Source organism: Paramisgurnus dabryanus, chromosome 8 (genome assembly GCF_030506205.2).
Source record: "Paramisgurnus dabryanus chromosome 8, PD_genome_1.1, whole genome shotgun sequence".
NCBI classification, from domain to species: domain Eukaryota; kingdom Metazoa; phylum Chordata; class Actinopteri; order Cypriniformes; family Cobitidae; genus Paramisgurnus; species Paramisgurnus dabryanus.
The window spans coordinates 8,211,443-8,228,122 of NC_133344.1; the positions used below are offsets into that span (position 1 = coordinate 8,211,443).

A 16,680-nucleotide genomic window follows, 5' to 3' on the forward strand; every position below is an offset into this window, starting at 1 on the left:
CATTTTGGTCCAAAAGTAACAAAAATTACAACTTTATTCAGCATTGTCTTCTCTTCTGCATCTGTTGTGAAGCGCGCTAGACTAAACTCACGTGACTGCAGTAACGCGGATGACGTGTTATCTGGTGCGCCCCAGCTGTTTTCTTTATTGTTTTGTTTTTTGTGCTCCCGGGCTTCGTTTAGAGTCTGAGGGAGATGCACACTGTAAGTTTGAAAAAAAAAGGATAACTGAGGATAACACGTCAGCCACAACAGAACCCGAAGAAAAGACAATGCTGAACAAAGTCGTAATTTTTGTTATTTTTGGACCAAAATGTATTTTCGATGCTTCAACACATTCTTACTGACCCACTGATGTCACATGGACTACTTTGATGATGTTTTTATTACCTTTCTGGACATGGACAGTATACCTTGCATACATTTTCAATGGAGGGTCAGCAAACTCTGACTAAATCTAAAACTACTAGATCTAGACGTGGGAAGGCAATCAGCGCAATGACTGACCCAACGGAATATTTAAAATCTGTTTCTGGGCGGAGTTTGATCTTGCTCGTTGTAGTTTAGGACAAGAAGTATAACTCAGTCGACAACAACAGTCACACTCACGCGAAGAATAATGCCTCCAAGGTCAACATCAGTAGTCTGGTGCTATTTTTTTTTAAAGTTTATATGTGTAAAGAACTAAAAAGTTTGTATGTGTAAAGTTTGCATTAGTCTGTTTCTGAACAAAATGCTTTTAGAATTTAAAAGGGTAAAATATATGGAAATATATGTACCACAAATAAATAAAAATCTATCTATCCACATACATAAGTGTATGTATATGTGCGTGTAGGTATGTAAGTATTTAAATATAATCTACAGCATATGGTGAACATATTCCTAGGCTGTTTCTCAATTCTAAGAACGCAAAGAACGGACTTGCGTTCTCGTGGAGACTGGTCTTGCAAGGCGACCTCGGAAGAACGAACTCAGAAAGTCGCGAGAACACAGAACGCACTTGTGAGAATTGAGATGTTTGCGATCTTCCTGTTGGTCACGTGACCTCCCCAATATCAGCGTGCAAGTCTGCACTTGATGCATCCTTGATATCAAGAACTCATCCTGGTATTTTCACGCATCCTCTGTTCTTGTGTTCTTGAGAATTGGAAATGAACTTCGACTGTTAATGATGACGTAGAGCGAGGACACAAGGATGCAAGATCGCTGAAGAACACATATTGAGAAACAGCCCAAGTCTTTACACTGTGACTACTGTCTACACCTGACGCAGGAAGCACGACATGATAAATCCCTGAAGTAAATGCCTCATTATATTTATGACCAAGCAACACTCACAACACGTCTAATAGGAAGGAAATTAATTTGCAACCGTTGCTTTTTGTCACGCCCGATGTAACGTTAGAGAACTTACCTATCTGTGGCATGGTAAGACGCGACAACGATAGACACGATGCTGGTATAAAAAAGAATAGAAAATAACAGTGAGGAATCGATTCTTGGAATTGATTCCGGATCATCCCTAGTAACACTGACTTAGCGAATATTTGCAATTGAGGTGTAATGGTTGCATTACATTTTGTTTAATCGCATTCGCAATCAAGTTTTCTTACTGCAGTATTTAGTTTGCTTGCTATATAGAGCAATTTAAATCAGGCTGCTTCAATAGTCATTTTAAACAAAGTTGTTATTCTGACTAGGCCTCTTAAACCGGCTTACTTTAACAAAATGGTGAAATAAAGTATCGACTATAAAAAACTAGTCTACTTTATAAAAGCGACAGGTTTATGCAGCATGAGTCAGCAGAGGCGAGAGACGTGGGCGATCTTTACCAGACGAGTGCTGACGAAAATCATCCAGCACCCTGCAAGCAATTGCATACCATTAAACGATCAAAGGCTGAAGAGCCATGATTATTTTTTGGTTTTATAACTGCAATTACTTTCGAAGCTCCAGCTCGAGTGAAGGAGACGCTTTTAAAGAAAATCTGTAAAATCCTTTTAAGGCAACTATTTTCTTTAAAATTATGTTTAAGTCTTCTATGACTGATGAAAAAACTAGACATAAAAGTGCAAACAGAAGCAAAGAAAGTAAAATAGCCATAGAAATATAAGAGTAAATACAAAATATTCATATTTGGGTAAACTATTTAAGAAAATAGATTAATTGTACAGTGCCAGTCTGACAATATCCTTCTTGGTATTAAGAACAAACATGCATATTCAAGGACATTTTGAATTAAATACCAAAAGTAGCAAATGTAAATAGCTAACAAACAAACACAATTATTTAAAGTTGACCTTACTGAAAACCAGCTAAAACCAGGTTGGTTTCGAAGGGGTTTTGGGGTCTTAGCTGGTTTGGGATAAAAATAGCTGGTTCAAGATGGTCCTCCCAGCTTGGTCAAGCTAAAAAGTGGCAGAAGGTCTACTAAACAAATCAACATGCATGAGAATGAGATTTGTGTTGTGTTATTAATAACTCACCTGTGATGTGATAACCTCTATGGAAGCCATGAATCGATCAGCGATGATTGACACTCCCAGAAACATGTACATGAGACAGACAAAATAGATGACGGCCCTGGCGATCTGTTCTCCGAGACCCGGATTCAAAGGTTTCCAAACAGGCAAAATAATTCCAGGGTTGCACTTGACCAGGTCGGTACACTTCTTGTTTTGAGTGGAGCTGTTATAACTTTCATTCAGGTTACTGTAAAATGTTGTGGAAAACTCTGTGGGAGAGATGGAGGGCAGGAGAGACGGTCCTTCACGGTGAGACTCCGGAACGCAGGAAGGAGGAAGAGAAAGGACGACAAATAGGAACAGGAGGAGGCAGGGAGAGCATCGAGATGAAAAGAGAGCCATGGTCTCACTCCTCAGAGTCTTCTAGAGTTCAGAGGAGGAGAGATGAAAGAGATGCACGAGGTGAGGAATCAGCCCACCAGGGGACCTGTGGAGAAGAGAAAACAGATCAAATCAAACTTTAACAAGATTTAATGGAAAGAAAACTGAATATTAGGCTGTCAGCTGAAAAATTGAAGGTAAAGACCTCCTGCCTGCAGCAGTAGTGAACTGCTAGGCAGTTTTTCATTGTGTGGCTGCAAATAAAAATGCAACAAAGTATGCGCTGAATTCTCAGCATTGCCACAACTACAGCAGACACTGCATACTTGTGTTAAATGTGTTTTTAACGGTAGGGATGATGTGTAGGTAGCAGGGTAAGACTTTGATATGTAACACCATCACTATTGCACAAATCTTAGCAGTGTGGAGAAAGCAGTGAGATGAAATCAACCAATGATCGTTACATTTACCCATGAAAATCACAAGCATTTATAAAATCTAATGCAAACTTGTGCTGTTTTTTTAGAAAGAAAAATAAATTCAGCTGTAAAGGTTTTAATGTCTTTATTAAAACATTTTTAAACATAAAACAAAAATGATCTTCTGCAACAGGCTAGTTCATACTATGGCTGCACAATATCGTTTTTATTTAACAGAGAGAAATCTGTGAGCTACATAAGAAATGCAGGGCAAAAATTAATCCTCTTACGTGGCGTTCACACCAGCCGAGTTAGATGCGGCAAAATGCGCTATTCACGTGTAGTTGGACACTTGAACATTTACTCACTTCATTCGCGCGTGAAATTCTAGTCATTCGAGACATTCGCGCAGCAATTCGCATCATGGGAGGGGCTTATGCAACTCCGCTCGCTTCCTGTAATCACGTCACTACTAGAGCAATCTCCTGATTGGTTAGCGCGGCGTGAATATCCATCAAAGTTCAGATTTTTCAACTTGCGCGTTTCCAGCAACAACGCTCAATTCGCGAATTCACAAATAGGCATCCTGCAGTGTGGTACGCGCGAATGCGTGGCGCAGATGGCACATTCTGCGCGTTTTGTGTCATTCGCACTGCGCCATTAAAGCAACACTAAAGAGTTTTTGCTCTTTGCTCCCCCTACAGGTTGGAAGCGGAATTGTCCATTACCACTGTCGTAAATAATTTAGCCTACTGCAGCAAAGCTGGCTCTGATTGGATTGTAGGTCTGCCGTTAAGCAAGTTTTTGTAGTTTTCACTCGAACTACAGGACCGCGACACGATGGTTGAAAACTTCTTTAGTGCGGTTTTGGCCGATAGAGGGCTGCAAAGCGAATGTGAAAGGGCTGTTCACCCTGTTTCGAGTGGATGAATGACTGAAACTTTTTGGAAACTCTTTGGTGTTGCTTTAACTCGTACTGCACTGCAGGACGCCTATTCACATCTTTGCATTGACTTTGTATTGACTTTTGTTGCCTCTACCGTGTCTGGTCTGAATGCCACATAGGTCCACTGTGTAGATTTTAGCAGCATCTAGTGGTGAGATCGTGAATTGCAACCAACGGCTCAGTCCACAGCTCACCCCTCCATTTCAAAACACACAGAGAAGCTACTGTAGCCACGACACAAAACATATATCATCGTCTGAGACAACATAGTGACAAAATGCGATCTGAAGAACCATGGATAATGGCGACTCCCATGTAAGGGGACCTGCGGTGTATGTAGACAAAACTGCTCATTCTAAGGTAATAAAAACAAACGGTTCATTATGTAAGACCTTTATACACCACTGATAATATAGTTATGTAGATTATATTGCATTTCTATCAAGAAATCCTCCTAGAAGTTACACATCAAACAGATTTTCAAGACATCCGACGAAGCCATCCAGTCCCTCACATATCGCAATATACATGCCAGGGAAGGGGGGGGGGTTTAATATGCAAATATTGCAATTTTAAACCCCTCTACCCCCAAAATCACGAAAGCCTGGTTCATACGGTACATGCAGGCAAACAGATAATGGATTTTACCAAAGATAAAAGCAAACCTTTGTCCTTGATATGATTCAAGAGAAACACACAAGACTCAGAAACAGACCTTGGTTAAGGTGAAATGATTTATTTCTAAAGGAAAAACAACACATCAAGGACAGAAGTGTACTGCTGCTGGTGTGTATACAGTACATTATAGCAAAAAGCCCCACAGAAATATGAAAGAAACAGCAGCAGATGTTTGGCCAGGTTGCAGTATTATGTTCACTGCAGGTATGGATTTTATTAACGCATCACAGCCAAACATAAAAGTCAGACATCTCTTTAATAGCTTTCATAGAGTTGTATTTCATTTAAGTATAAACTCTGTCTCAGGGGTTTCTCCTTCAATTAATTAAGAAATAATAAAATTCCAAAAAATTCTTACAAAATAAGGTACATAAACAAAGGACCCATCATAGACCGTATAAAACATGAACGTGGTTCCGTGATGTCAGCCATAAGTTTCTGAAGAGCATTTTTGTATCCCAAAGTGGGTAGAGCCGGCCGTCAACCTTTTGGCATTACCTCACTTCCAGATAACCAAAAATGGGCAAAGAGGCAGAACGTGGGTGGAGCCGAGGAGCCTGGTTGCTGAAACCACACCCACCTAGCTTGACGGTAGTCAGTCCCTCCAGAAAAACGTGATTATGCAATTGCATGATTCAATGCATAATCAGCCAAAGTCCGCATATTTATGCAGTTGCCACATTTTTTTAATATGCCGCGAAAGTGCGGCATTTCTATTACAGATTTCTAAATATCAAAATATGTTGGGCTTGCATGATTTCATAATCATTTTCGTAGCAAAAAGTCACAAATATCTTAGCAAAAAGTTGATATTCCATTGCATTTTTAAAGAAAACATGCCGCACGATTAAGAAAAAGTGCGTTTTTCTGGAAGGACTGGGTAGTGACAGCAGCGGCAATCCACCTGTCACTCAAGTGGCCATTCCCTTAATTATGCAGAACTTTAAGGCTTAAAGGTGCAGTGTGTAACATTTAGAATGATCTCTTGACAGAAATGCAATATAATCTGCATAACTATGTTATCAGTGGTGTATAAAGACCTTACATAATGAACCGTTATGTTTTTATTACCTTCGAATGAGCAGTTTACAGTATATCTACATATACAGCGGGTCCCCTTACATGGAAGTCGCCATTTTGTGCCGCCATGTTTCTAAAGTAGCCCTAAATGGACAAAATGCTTTACAGAGCGCGTTTTGACACTATGTTGTCTCAGACTACAATATGTTTGTCCTGTGTCGGCTAACCATTACTTTTCTATGCGTTTTGAAAGAAAGTGGTGAACTTTAGATTAAACTTTTGGTTGCAGTTCACAATTTCACCACCAGATGCCACTATAAATCATCAACACAGAGCACCTTTAAAGAGCACCTATTTCATTGCATATACCACATTTTTTTCTCATTTCTATGTAAAGCACATTGAATGACCTCTGTGTATGAAATGTGCTATACAAATAAACTTGCCTTGTCTTGCTAAAAACAACGTAATTTTGTGTATTTGGTATAATACAATGTGTTTGCATGGTTTATGGTTAAAAAAACATTATTTTCCACATACCGTACATTTTTGTAACTCAAGATTTCCCTGTCTTCCTAAAACGCACAGATTTCGTCTCTGATTGGCCAGCTAATCTGTACGTTTTGATTGGCCCGAATACCTTTGACGTGAACCGGAAATGTGTCGCTTCTTACCATCTTTGAAAGATTCACGCACAATGGAGTGCTAACAGGAGTTAACTTACAGGCTGTGAGTCCAAAGAGGAATTATGATAATGGCGGTCTTGTCTACATCACCAATTCCAGGAAGTAAACTATTGCCTACAATCCGTGTGTTTGTTGTAGTCCAAGAAAAGAGATTTACGTTGGAGACGATAACTCGCGTCATCATTTACTCTGGGGTTTGTACCATTTGCATATCGTTAACATACTAATACACACTTACACACAAAAAAATATATAAAATCGTGAATCGGACCATAGGTGCTCTTTAATATAATTTAAACAGATGAGTTACAAAAAATGCCTCCCCCACAGTTTTATGAAGGTTATATAGACCAAAACCACCTACTGTACCAGGTTTTAAACATATTTGTTTCTGCAGTAAAGTTAGACATTTTAACATGGGGTGGGGTTATGGGATTAACGCGCTTTTGCAGCTAGTCTCTAGGGACCAGTTGATAAATTGCAGTTTAAGCCACTTTTGTGTTGGATTCATGAGAGAGACCGTAAGGTTGCCTCTTGGGTCGATCCCAGTGAAGGTGCATACTGATTTAAACACATTGTAATGCAGTGTATGTCACGTTGGATAAAGTGTCTGCCAAATGCAAGAATGTAAAGAGGAAGATTTACTGCAGATGTCAAATACATATACTGACTAAAAATGAATTCACGGAGAAAAAATACTTTTTAAACTAGTTTTTGCATTTTAAAGAGTGTCCATTTTCTCATTATACTTACAATTGTCTATTTCCAAGAGTAACAGGGTCTAACACAAAGCCTCAAGTGCTCTCAATTTCACCACTGTCCCATTCAGAATACTAATACAGTAAAACAGAGCAGCTTTGTTTGTATGTTTAACGCAGTGATGGGTTGCAGTGAGGTTACCACGTCTGTTTTCTCGTTAACAAAGCATCTTTCTCTTGCTCTCTTCCTTTGGCCGTCCAGCTTCATTCTCTCACTTTACTTTCCTTTACCACAAAGTATGACTGCAGACTCGTCAATCACAGACAGCAGAAGCCTAATATAGCGATCGAGTGAAGACTGAGTCATACGTGAGCCAAAATAACCTGAATGAAGAACACGTATCTTTACAAACACACGATGACGGATGAATAAAACATGTTTTGTTGTTTATAGAAGAGGACAGCACAATTATCCAGCTCACTGCCTACTGTATATGACCGTATAATGACAGAAATTCAATTCAACAGTATCTGCAAATCTGTTTGCATCAGGGTATGAAACCGATAACAATATTAAACCGTCAACCAGTGCGGAAACAAACTCAACGTGACCTGCACACTGAACAAACTTTCCAAAGAAATAATAAAAAAAGAAATCACTGCTGGGTGATGAATACTTGGGTGCTGTTGCCAGAGCATTGATGTTGTTTATATGCACAGTCTTCCTCCGATATGCATGCACGGTTAGGTAAATGCGTAAACGTTTTCTTTTATTGGAGAAAGGTCATAAACAGGTAAAGCAAAATCTGATGGGCACAGGATGATTTCTGCTTATTACTCCAATTTCACGTTGCATGTGAACGGCTTTCTCACAGTTATGTTAAGGTGTGCATGTCCCCACGCTTAATGTCACAAAATGAAGCATAAAGTACACATAAAATTCTGCTCTCAAAATCAAAAACTTGTCTTACATTTACAGGTTCTTCAGACATCATAAGAGATACAACAGTTTCCCTTTTGACAGATTCTTTCTGTCTTTTTAATGAATGGGCGGATTATAGGCAACTTCACTGTCTGTAAGAAACCTGACAAATCTCCAAATACTATTTTCAGTATAGTTAGCCGGTTTATTTATTTGCATGTACATGCATAAAAAACATATATATATTTTTTATAAATATCTGCTTATTTTGTGCATGTAAATGCACTGCTCATTGTTAAAGATTTAGTTGGGTGTTGCTACTGCAAGGGTTTTATGGATGGTTGCTACGGTAAGTAATGCTTTCTTGTCTTTATGGTTCACTGGCTTGGATCTTTCATTCTTATCAGGCATGATTTGTGATTCAGTATATTCAATAAAAACAGGGCACGATGTTTCAAACCGCAGTTTAATAATTTGATTAAGGGGTATATTCTAATTACTACAAGTAACCGTAAGTATGGGCAACATGCGCGCATTAGCAAAAACCACAAATAAATGCAACGCAAGCTCTTTATTGTTTATACTGTATATACAGTGTCCATTAATGGTCTGGCAATGTAAGCCTTTGCTTATCATGCCAATAAAGCTTTTAGGAAGGAGTGAGTGAGTGAGTGAGTGAGAGAGAGTAAGTGAGAGAGGGGGGGTCCTGCTTATAGATATTCCCCCCACAACCAGGACGTTTCCATAGCGACTCCAAAGAAGGGCTAGTAGGAGTGATCCATCAAAAGGAGAGAGAGAGAGAGAGAGAGAGAGAGAGAGAGAGAGAGAGAGAGAGAGAGAGAGACAGGAGTCAGGATGACAGTATAAGACACTTCATTATTGAATTGCAAGCACACAGTAATTGGGTTGATCCCTCTAATCCTGTCAAGATCATGCTGAATTATATTTCACTGCAAACAGGAAGGAAATGAAAACGTTGGTGCCATTTGCAAAAATACATTGTACTATTAACTATGACTATTAAAGGTGCAGTGTGTAATTTTAGAAAGATCTCTTGACAGAAATGCAAAATGATATACAAAACTATATTATCAGGGGTGTATAAAAACCTTTTTATAATGAACCATTATGTTTTTATTACCTTAGAATGAGACGTTTTTATCTACATAAACAGAGGGTCCCCTTACATGGAAGTCGCCATTTTGTGCCGCCATGTTTCTACAGAAGCCCTTAACGGACAATCTTTTTTACTAATTTGTCTCCGACAAAAACATGTTTTTCTGGTGGCGGCTATCGTAGCTTCTCTATGCGTTTCAAAAGTGAGGGGTGAGCAGTGGACTGCGCCGTTGGTTGCAATTTGCAACCTCACCACTAGATGCTGCTAAAATTTACACACTGCACCTTTAAATGTGTAATTATTTATTTGCTTTGAAAGCACAAAGCCCAAATATAATTCCTTAACATTCATTTAAACAATAATTAAAACTTTAAAGATTTTACTTTTCAGCATATCCTCACTTTTACCTCTTACTGTAACTGTAAATACATTAACAGTATTTGTTTTAGTGCACTACTATAAAGTAAAACTACTGTATTACAGTAATGAAAATCACAATGAAAATTACCAAAAAATAATATCCAGATGCTTTACTGGAGCGAAATGTGTTTGTTAAAGGTACAATGTGTAGTTTTTTTTTAAGTATTGTATTAGTCAAAATCAATGTCTTTATTCATAAATATGTCCTCATTGGTGTAAAATGACCTCTGCCAATGATCTGACTTTTCTTTGTAAGCTTAAAATTTCTTCTCTTTATTTACATTGAACTGGTTCATGTCGTTCCGCCATATTGATAAACTATAATAGCACAGAGGGACAAAAAGCACTAGCCTACCGCAACGCATTTCCACAACGCGTTTACATTCAGAACACGTGAACCAGCTGAAACGGACACGGAGATCAGTGATTACATAACGGCTACCGTAGTTGCAACACGCATTTGGAAAAGCGAGGTGCTAGAGAGCACTATCCGTTTGAATGCAAAATACAATTTCACCACTAGATGGGGGTAAATCCTACTTACAGTGCCTTTAAAGGTACAATGTGCAGGCTTTTAAGTATTTTATTAGTATTAAATATGTCCTCATTGGTGTCAAATGACCTCTGGCAATGATTTGACTTTTCTTTGTACGCTTAAAATTTCTTCTCTTTATTTACATTGAACGGGTTCATGTCGTTCCGCCATATTGATAAACTATAATAGCAGAGAGGGACAAAAAACAAGCCTATTGGAACGCGTTTCCACAACGCGTTTTCATTCAGAACACGTGAACCAGCTGAAACGGACACGGAGATCAGTGATTACATAACGGCTACTGTAGTTGCAACACGCATTTGGAAAAGCGAGGTGCTAGAGAGCACTTTTCGTTTGAATGCAAAATACAATTTCACCACTAGATGGGGGTAAATCCTACTTACAGTGCCTTTAAAGGTACAATGTGCAGGCTTTTAAGTATTTTATTAGTCAAAATCAATGTCTTTATTCATAAATATGTCCTATTTGTGTCAAATGACCTCTGCCAATGATTTGACTTTTCTTTGTAAGCTTAGAATTTCTTCTCTTTACTTACATTGAACAGGTCCAATTCGTCCGCCATACTGAAAAACTACAAAAGCAGAGAGGGACAAAAAGCCCTAGCCTACCGCAACGCATTTCCACAACGCGTTTACATTCAGAACACGTGAACCAGCTGAAACGGACACGGAGATCAGTGATTACATAACGGCTACCGTAGTTGCAACACGCATTTGGAAAAGCGAGGTGCTAGAGAGCACTATCCGTTTGAATGCAAAATACAATTTCACCACTAGATGAGGGTAAATCCTACTTACAGTGCCTTTAAAGGTACAATGTGCAGGCTTTTAAGTATTTTATTAGTATTAAATATGTCCTCATTGGTGTCAAATGACCTCTGGCAATGATTTGACTTTTCTTTGTACGCTTAAAATTTCTTCTCTTTATTTACATTGAACGGGTTCATGTCGTTCCGCCATATTGATAAACTATAATAGCAGAGAGGGACAAAAAAACAAGCCTATTGGAACGCGTTTCCACAACGCGTTTTCATTCAGAACACGTGAACCAGCTGAAACGGACACGGAGATCAGTGATTACATAACGGCTACCGTAGTTGCAACACGCATTTGGAAAAGCGAGGTGCTAGAGAGCACTTTTCGTTTGAATGCAAAATACAATTTCACCACTAGATGGGGGTAAATCCTACTTACAGTGCCTTTAAAGGTACAATGTGCAGGCTTTTAAGTATTTTATTAGTCAAAATCAATGTCTTTATTCATTAATATGTCCTATTTGTGTCAAATGACCTCTGCCAATGATTTGACTTTTCTTTGTAAGCTTAGAATTTCTTCTCTTTACTTACATTGAACAGGTCCATTTCGTCCGCCATACTGAAAAACTACAAAAGCAGAAAGGGGCAAAAAGCCCTAGCCTACCGCAAAACGTTTCCACAACACGTTTTCATTCAGAACATGTATGAAACGGACAAGCAGATCAGTGAGTTCATAACGGCTACCTTAGTTGCAACACGCATTTGTAAAAGCGAGGCGCTAGAGAGCACTGTTCGTTTGAATGCAAAATACAATTTACCACTAGATGGGGGTAAATCCTACTTATTGTACCTTTAAGAAAATAATGTCACAGTGCAAGAAATATTATTGGTCTTTAAACGGCTTTATTCTTATGTAATTCTGTTTTTCCCCTTTGTGTGACCTGGACATGTTTTTGTTAGATTCACAATAATACATATTCTCTCTTTTTCTCTCAAATACAAACATTCCCACGTGCACAACGATTCATCCGTTTAGCTGTTTCAGCAAGTGCACTCATCCACAGCACTCTGACCGCAGCACAGACACACAGTGACCGCAGCACACAAACACACACACACAGCGACCGCAGCACGCTTACACAAACTGACTGCATCTCTCTCTCTCTCTCTCTCTCTCTCTTTCTCGCAAACAAAAACACACACTGATGCAGTGTTTCTTTTCAGGCTATTCCGATACCAATTGAGCAGTTTATCTTACATAAGCGAGTTATATGCACTCAAATTTCTCTTCAGACACACACTGAGATGCAAAATTTCTTCTACTGACATGAGACATTTGATAATATATGCATGCCCTGGAAAGAGAGGGATTCGCTGATGTTTCCCAAAGACATTATAAATTCATCCAAATCGATCCTAATAAACATTTTTCTTTAGAAGAGCTTTTATTCATTACTGTGTTGTATTGTTAAACTCTGTTTATATGTTGTTATGTCTACTTTATTACAAATCCTTATGAAGCGACTTGTAAAGGCGCTCTATACTTTTTTTATATTCTCTATATTACATACGCTAGCATGAAATATGTGTTGGGAATATTTTCTGTTTGCATCCACGTGACGGGAATCATGCAGGGCCCTTAGGCTGAAATCTCCTCAGATACCACTGTTGGTGACATCCACAGGGCCGACGTGCATCACTGAGCATGTCTGTACACATTTACACATTACAGTGTGCTTTTAGAGCCAATATGACATTTTAACTTGGCCCTGGGAAGCTGGCAAATCCTGACTCAGATCCTAGTTTAACCTTTCGAGAACAGGAAGATGGCGATCTAACAGCATGTCATCATTGCTGAAGGAGTTATGAGGGGATGAGAGGAGCTCAGATACAAACTCTACTTAAATCTTTACATTTTGAACCTTGTTCCTGGGCAATATATGATTTTGCCCAGATTTATTGTAGGGTCTGATATAATTGTTTTATGGTGTGACCGCTCCTCGAGTCTCTGGACATTTCGATCATAGCACCCCACAAATTATTTTAATTTGTCAGCTATTGAAAGATTTAGAAAACGCACAGAATAAAATGATGTCCCAGTGCGATCCTGGCCTTATTTGAGGTCAAAATGAGAAGCATTTTTCTTTGATATTGCTAAAGATTGTGGGAAAGATATGTTCTGTATGTGTCTATCCAGAGCCTTGCTCGTTCTTCTTTGCTTTAGCCCGGCAACCTGGCATCATATCAATGTATGGGGATCCGCACACACGCACGACTCCTACAATTTATTCGGAATTCATTTTGAACATGCCCATCGGAAACTTTTATTTATAATGTAATCTATGCATCTGTGCACAATCTCTCTCTCTCTCTCTCTCTCTCTCTCTCTCTCTCTCTCACACACACACACACACACACACACACACACACACACACACACACACACACACACACACACACACACACACACACACACACACACACACATTCTGGTTTCCATGTTTTGTGGGGACATTCCATAGACGTAATGCATTTTATACCATACAAACTGTATATTCTATTCCCCTTACCTGCCCCATTCCCTAACCCCAACCATCAAAAAAACCTTTCTTGTACCTTAGATTTACAATAAACATCATCTTGTTTGATTTATAAGCTTGTTTCCTCATGGGGACATCAAAATGTCCCCACAAGGTCACAAAAACACTGGTATTCCTATCTTTGTGGGGACAATTGGTCCCCACAACGTGATAATTACCAGGTACACACACACACACACACACACACACACACACACACACACAGACACACACACAAACGATTACAGTATGTGATATAAGAAGGCAATATCAGATGAATCTCAGATGAACAGTTTTACATTTCTCACACACATTACCATAAACACTTTATTTGATCACACTGGTATTGGATGTTGGCTCTGATACTACAAAAGTATTTGAATCTAATGACTATCTGATGCTAGATAAAAGAGTGTCCAGAAGAGTGTCTGAAACTAAAAGAGTGTCTAGAAGAGTGTCTGATGCTAGAAGAGTGACTGACACTAGAAGAGTGACTAGAAGAGTGACTGAAACTAGAAGAGTGTCTAGAAAAGTGACTGACACTAGAAGAGTGTCTAGAAGAGTGTCTGATACTAGAAGAGTGAATGACACTAGAAGAGTGTCTAGAAGAGTGTCTCGAAGTGTGACAGACACTAAAAGAGTGTCCAGAAGAGTGTCTGAAACTAAAAGAGTGTCTAGAAGAGTGTCTGATGCTAGAAGAGTGACTGAAACTAGAAGAGTGTCTAGAAGAGTGACTGACACTAGAAGAGTGTCTAGAAGAGTGTCTGATGCTAGAAGAGTGACTGACACTAGAAGAGTGTCTAGAAGAGTGTCTAGAAGAATGTCTGATGCTAGAAGAGTGACTGAAACTAGAAGAGTGTCTAGAAGAGTGACTGACACTAAAAGAGTGTCTAGAAGAGTGTCTGATGCTAGAAGAGTGACTGACACTAGAAGAGTGTCTAGAAGAGTTTCTAGAAGAGTGTCTAATGCTAGAAGAGTGACTGAAACTAGAAGAGTGTCTAGAAGAGTGACTGACACCAGAAGAGTGTCTAGAAGAGTGTCTGATGCTAGAAGAGTGACTGACACTAGAAGAGTGTCTAGAAGAATGTCTGAGTGTCGTGACTGGAAGAGTGACTGACACTAGAAGAGTGTCTAGAAAAGTGACTGACACTAGAAGAGTGCCTAGAAGAGTGTCTGATACTAGAAGAGTGAATTACACTAGAAGAGTGTTTAGAAGAGTGTCTAGAAGTGTGACTGACACTAAAAGAGTGTCCAGAAGAGTGTCTGAAACTAAAAGAGTGTCTAGAAGAGTGTCTGATGCTAGAAGAGTGACTGACACTAGAAGAGTGTCTATAAGAGTGTCTGATGCTAAAAGACTGACTGACACTAGAAGAGTGACTAGAAGAGTGACTGACACTAGAAGAGTCTCTAGAAGAGTGTCTGATGCTAGAAGACTGACTGACACTAGAAGAGTGTCTAAATTAGTGCCTGATGCTAGCAGAGAGACACTAGACACTAGAAGAGTGTCTAGAAGAGTGTCTGGTGCTAGAAGAGTAACTGACACCAGAATAGTGACTAGAAGAGTTACTGATGCTAGAAGAGTGACTGACACTAGAAAAGTGTCTATAAGAGTGACTAACACTAGAAGAGTGTCTAGATGAGTGACTGACACTAGAAGAGTGTCTAGAAGAGTGTCTAGAAGAGTGACGAACACTAGAAGAGGTCTAGAAGAGTGTCTGATGTTATGCACCACATGCAGTGGTGTGAAAAAGGTGTTGGTTCTCTTCCTGATTTTTTTTATATTTTTCCATGTTTGTCAGGCCTTTTTGTTTCAGATCATAAAACAAATTTAAATATTAATCAAAGTAAACACAACATGCAGTTTTTAAATGAAGGTTTTTATTATGAAGGGAAAACAAAATTCAAACACACATGGCCCTGTGTGAAAAAGTGCTTGCCCCCTAACTTAATAACTGGTTGGGCCACCCTTAGTGGGAACAACTGCAATTAAGCATTTGCGATAACTTGCAGTGAGTATGTTACAGCGCTGTATTTTTGGCCCACTTATCTTTGCAGAATTGTTGTAATTCAGCAACACTGAAGGGTTTCCTATGAACCGCCTTTTTAAGGTCATGCAACAGCATCTAAATAGGATTGAGGTTAGGACTTTGACCAAGCCTCTCCAAAGTCTTAATTCTGTTTTTCTTCAGCCATTCAGATGTGGACTTGCTGGTGTGTTTTGGATCACTGTCTTGCTGCAGGACCCAAGTTTGCTTCTTGGGGTAATTTTGGTCGGTCAGCCACTCCTGTAGAGGGTTCAGCACAGTTACATTATTTCACCATTTGTGGATGGGCCTTAATGTGGTTCCCTGGAGTCCCAAAGCTTTAATTGGAAATGGCTTTATAACCTTTTCCAGACTGATAGATCTCAAAAACTTTTTGTTCCTGAATTTCTTTGGATCTCAACATGATCTGTAGCGTTTGGTCTACATTACTTTGTCAAGCAGGTCCCGTTTAAGTGATTTCTTTGAGCACTTTTTCACACAGGGCCATGTGGGATGAAACCTTCACCAGGGTACCCCCAGGATTGTCAAACCTAAATTCAAGGCTTTTTAAGACCTTTTTAATACCACTTCAAATGAAATTCAATACCTACATCGCACCCATTCGGGTAGAATAAATCATTTTAAATAACGTAATATAGCTCAAATAATTACTATTTACAAATGTTTGAACATTCATGACAACATGCCTCTGAAAGGCTGAGTCCAAGGCCCAAACGGCCTAACCCTTATCTTTACCCAACAATCAAAACCAACAATCAATAGATTTAATAGATTTAAATGTACATTTATTGTAAATGTGAAAATCCCTAAATCAGGGATGGGCAACTGGAGGGCCAGGGGCCACATGTGGCCCTCCTCTTTATCTTGTGCAGCCCGCCACGTTTTAATATGACCATTATGTCGGATAAGGTAATTTATGTTAAAACAATAGTCTTGTTTGATCCATGAAATAAGCTGCAAACCAAACAATAACACCAATTTTAAGGTATAAA

The 16,680-nt window shown here is 39.1% G+C and overlaps 1 protein-coding gene across 4 annotated transcripts in view; it reads right to left on the reverse strand.

Annotated features, from left to right (window-relative positions):
* slc8a2b (solute carrier family 8 member 2b) overlaps nt 1–16,680 on the reverse strand; it is a 144,782-nt gene that overhangs the window by 38,123 nt on the left and 89,979 nt on the right. For all 4 annotated transcript variants that reach the window (XM_065280474.1, XM_065280471.1, XM_065280472.1 and 1 more), the window contains one exon: nt 2,489–2,954. In XM_065280474.1, the coding sequence (XP_065136546.1) occupies nt 2,489–2,869 (381 nt within the window). In that variant the 5' untranslated portion in view covers nt 2,870–2,954. The remainder of the gene's footprint in view (nt 1–2,488; nt 2,955–16,680) is intronic.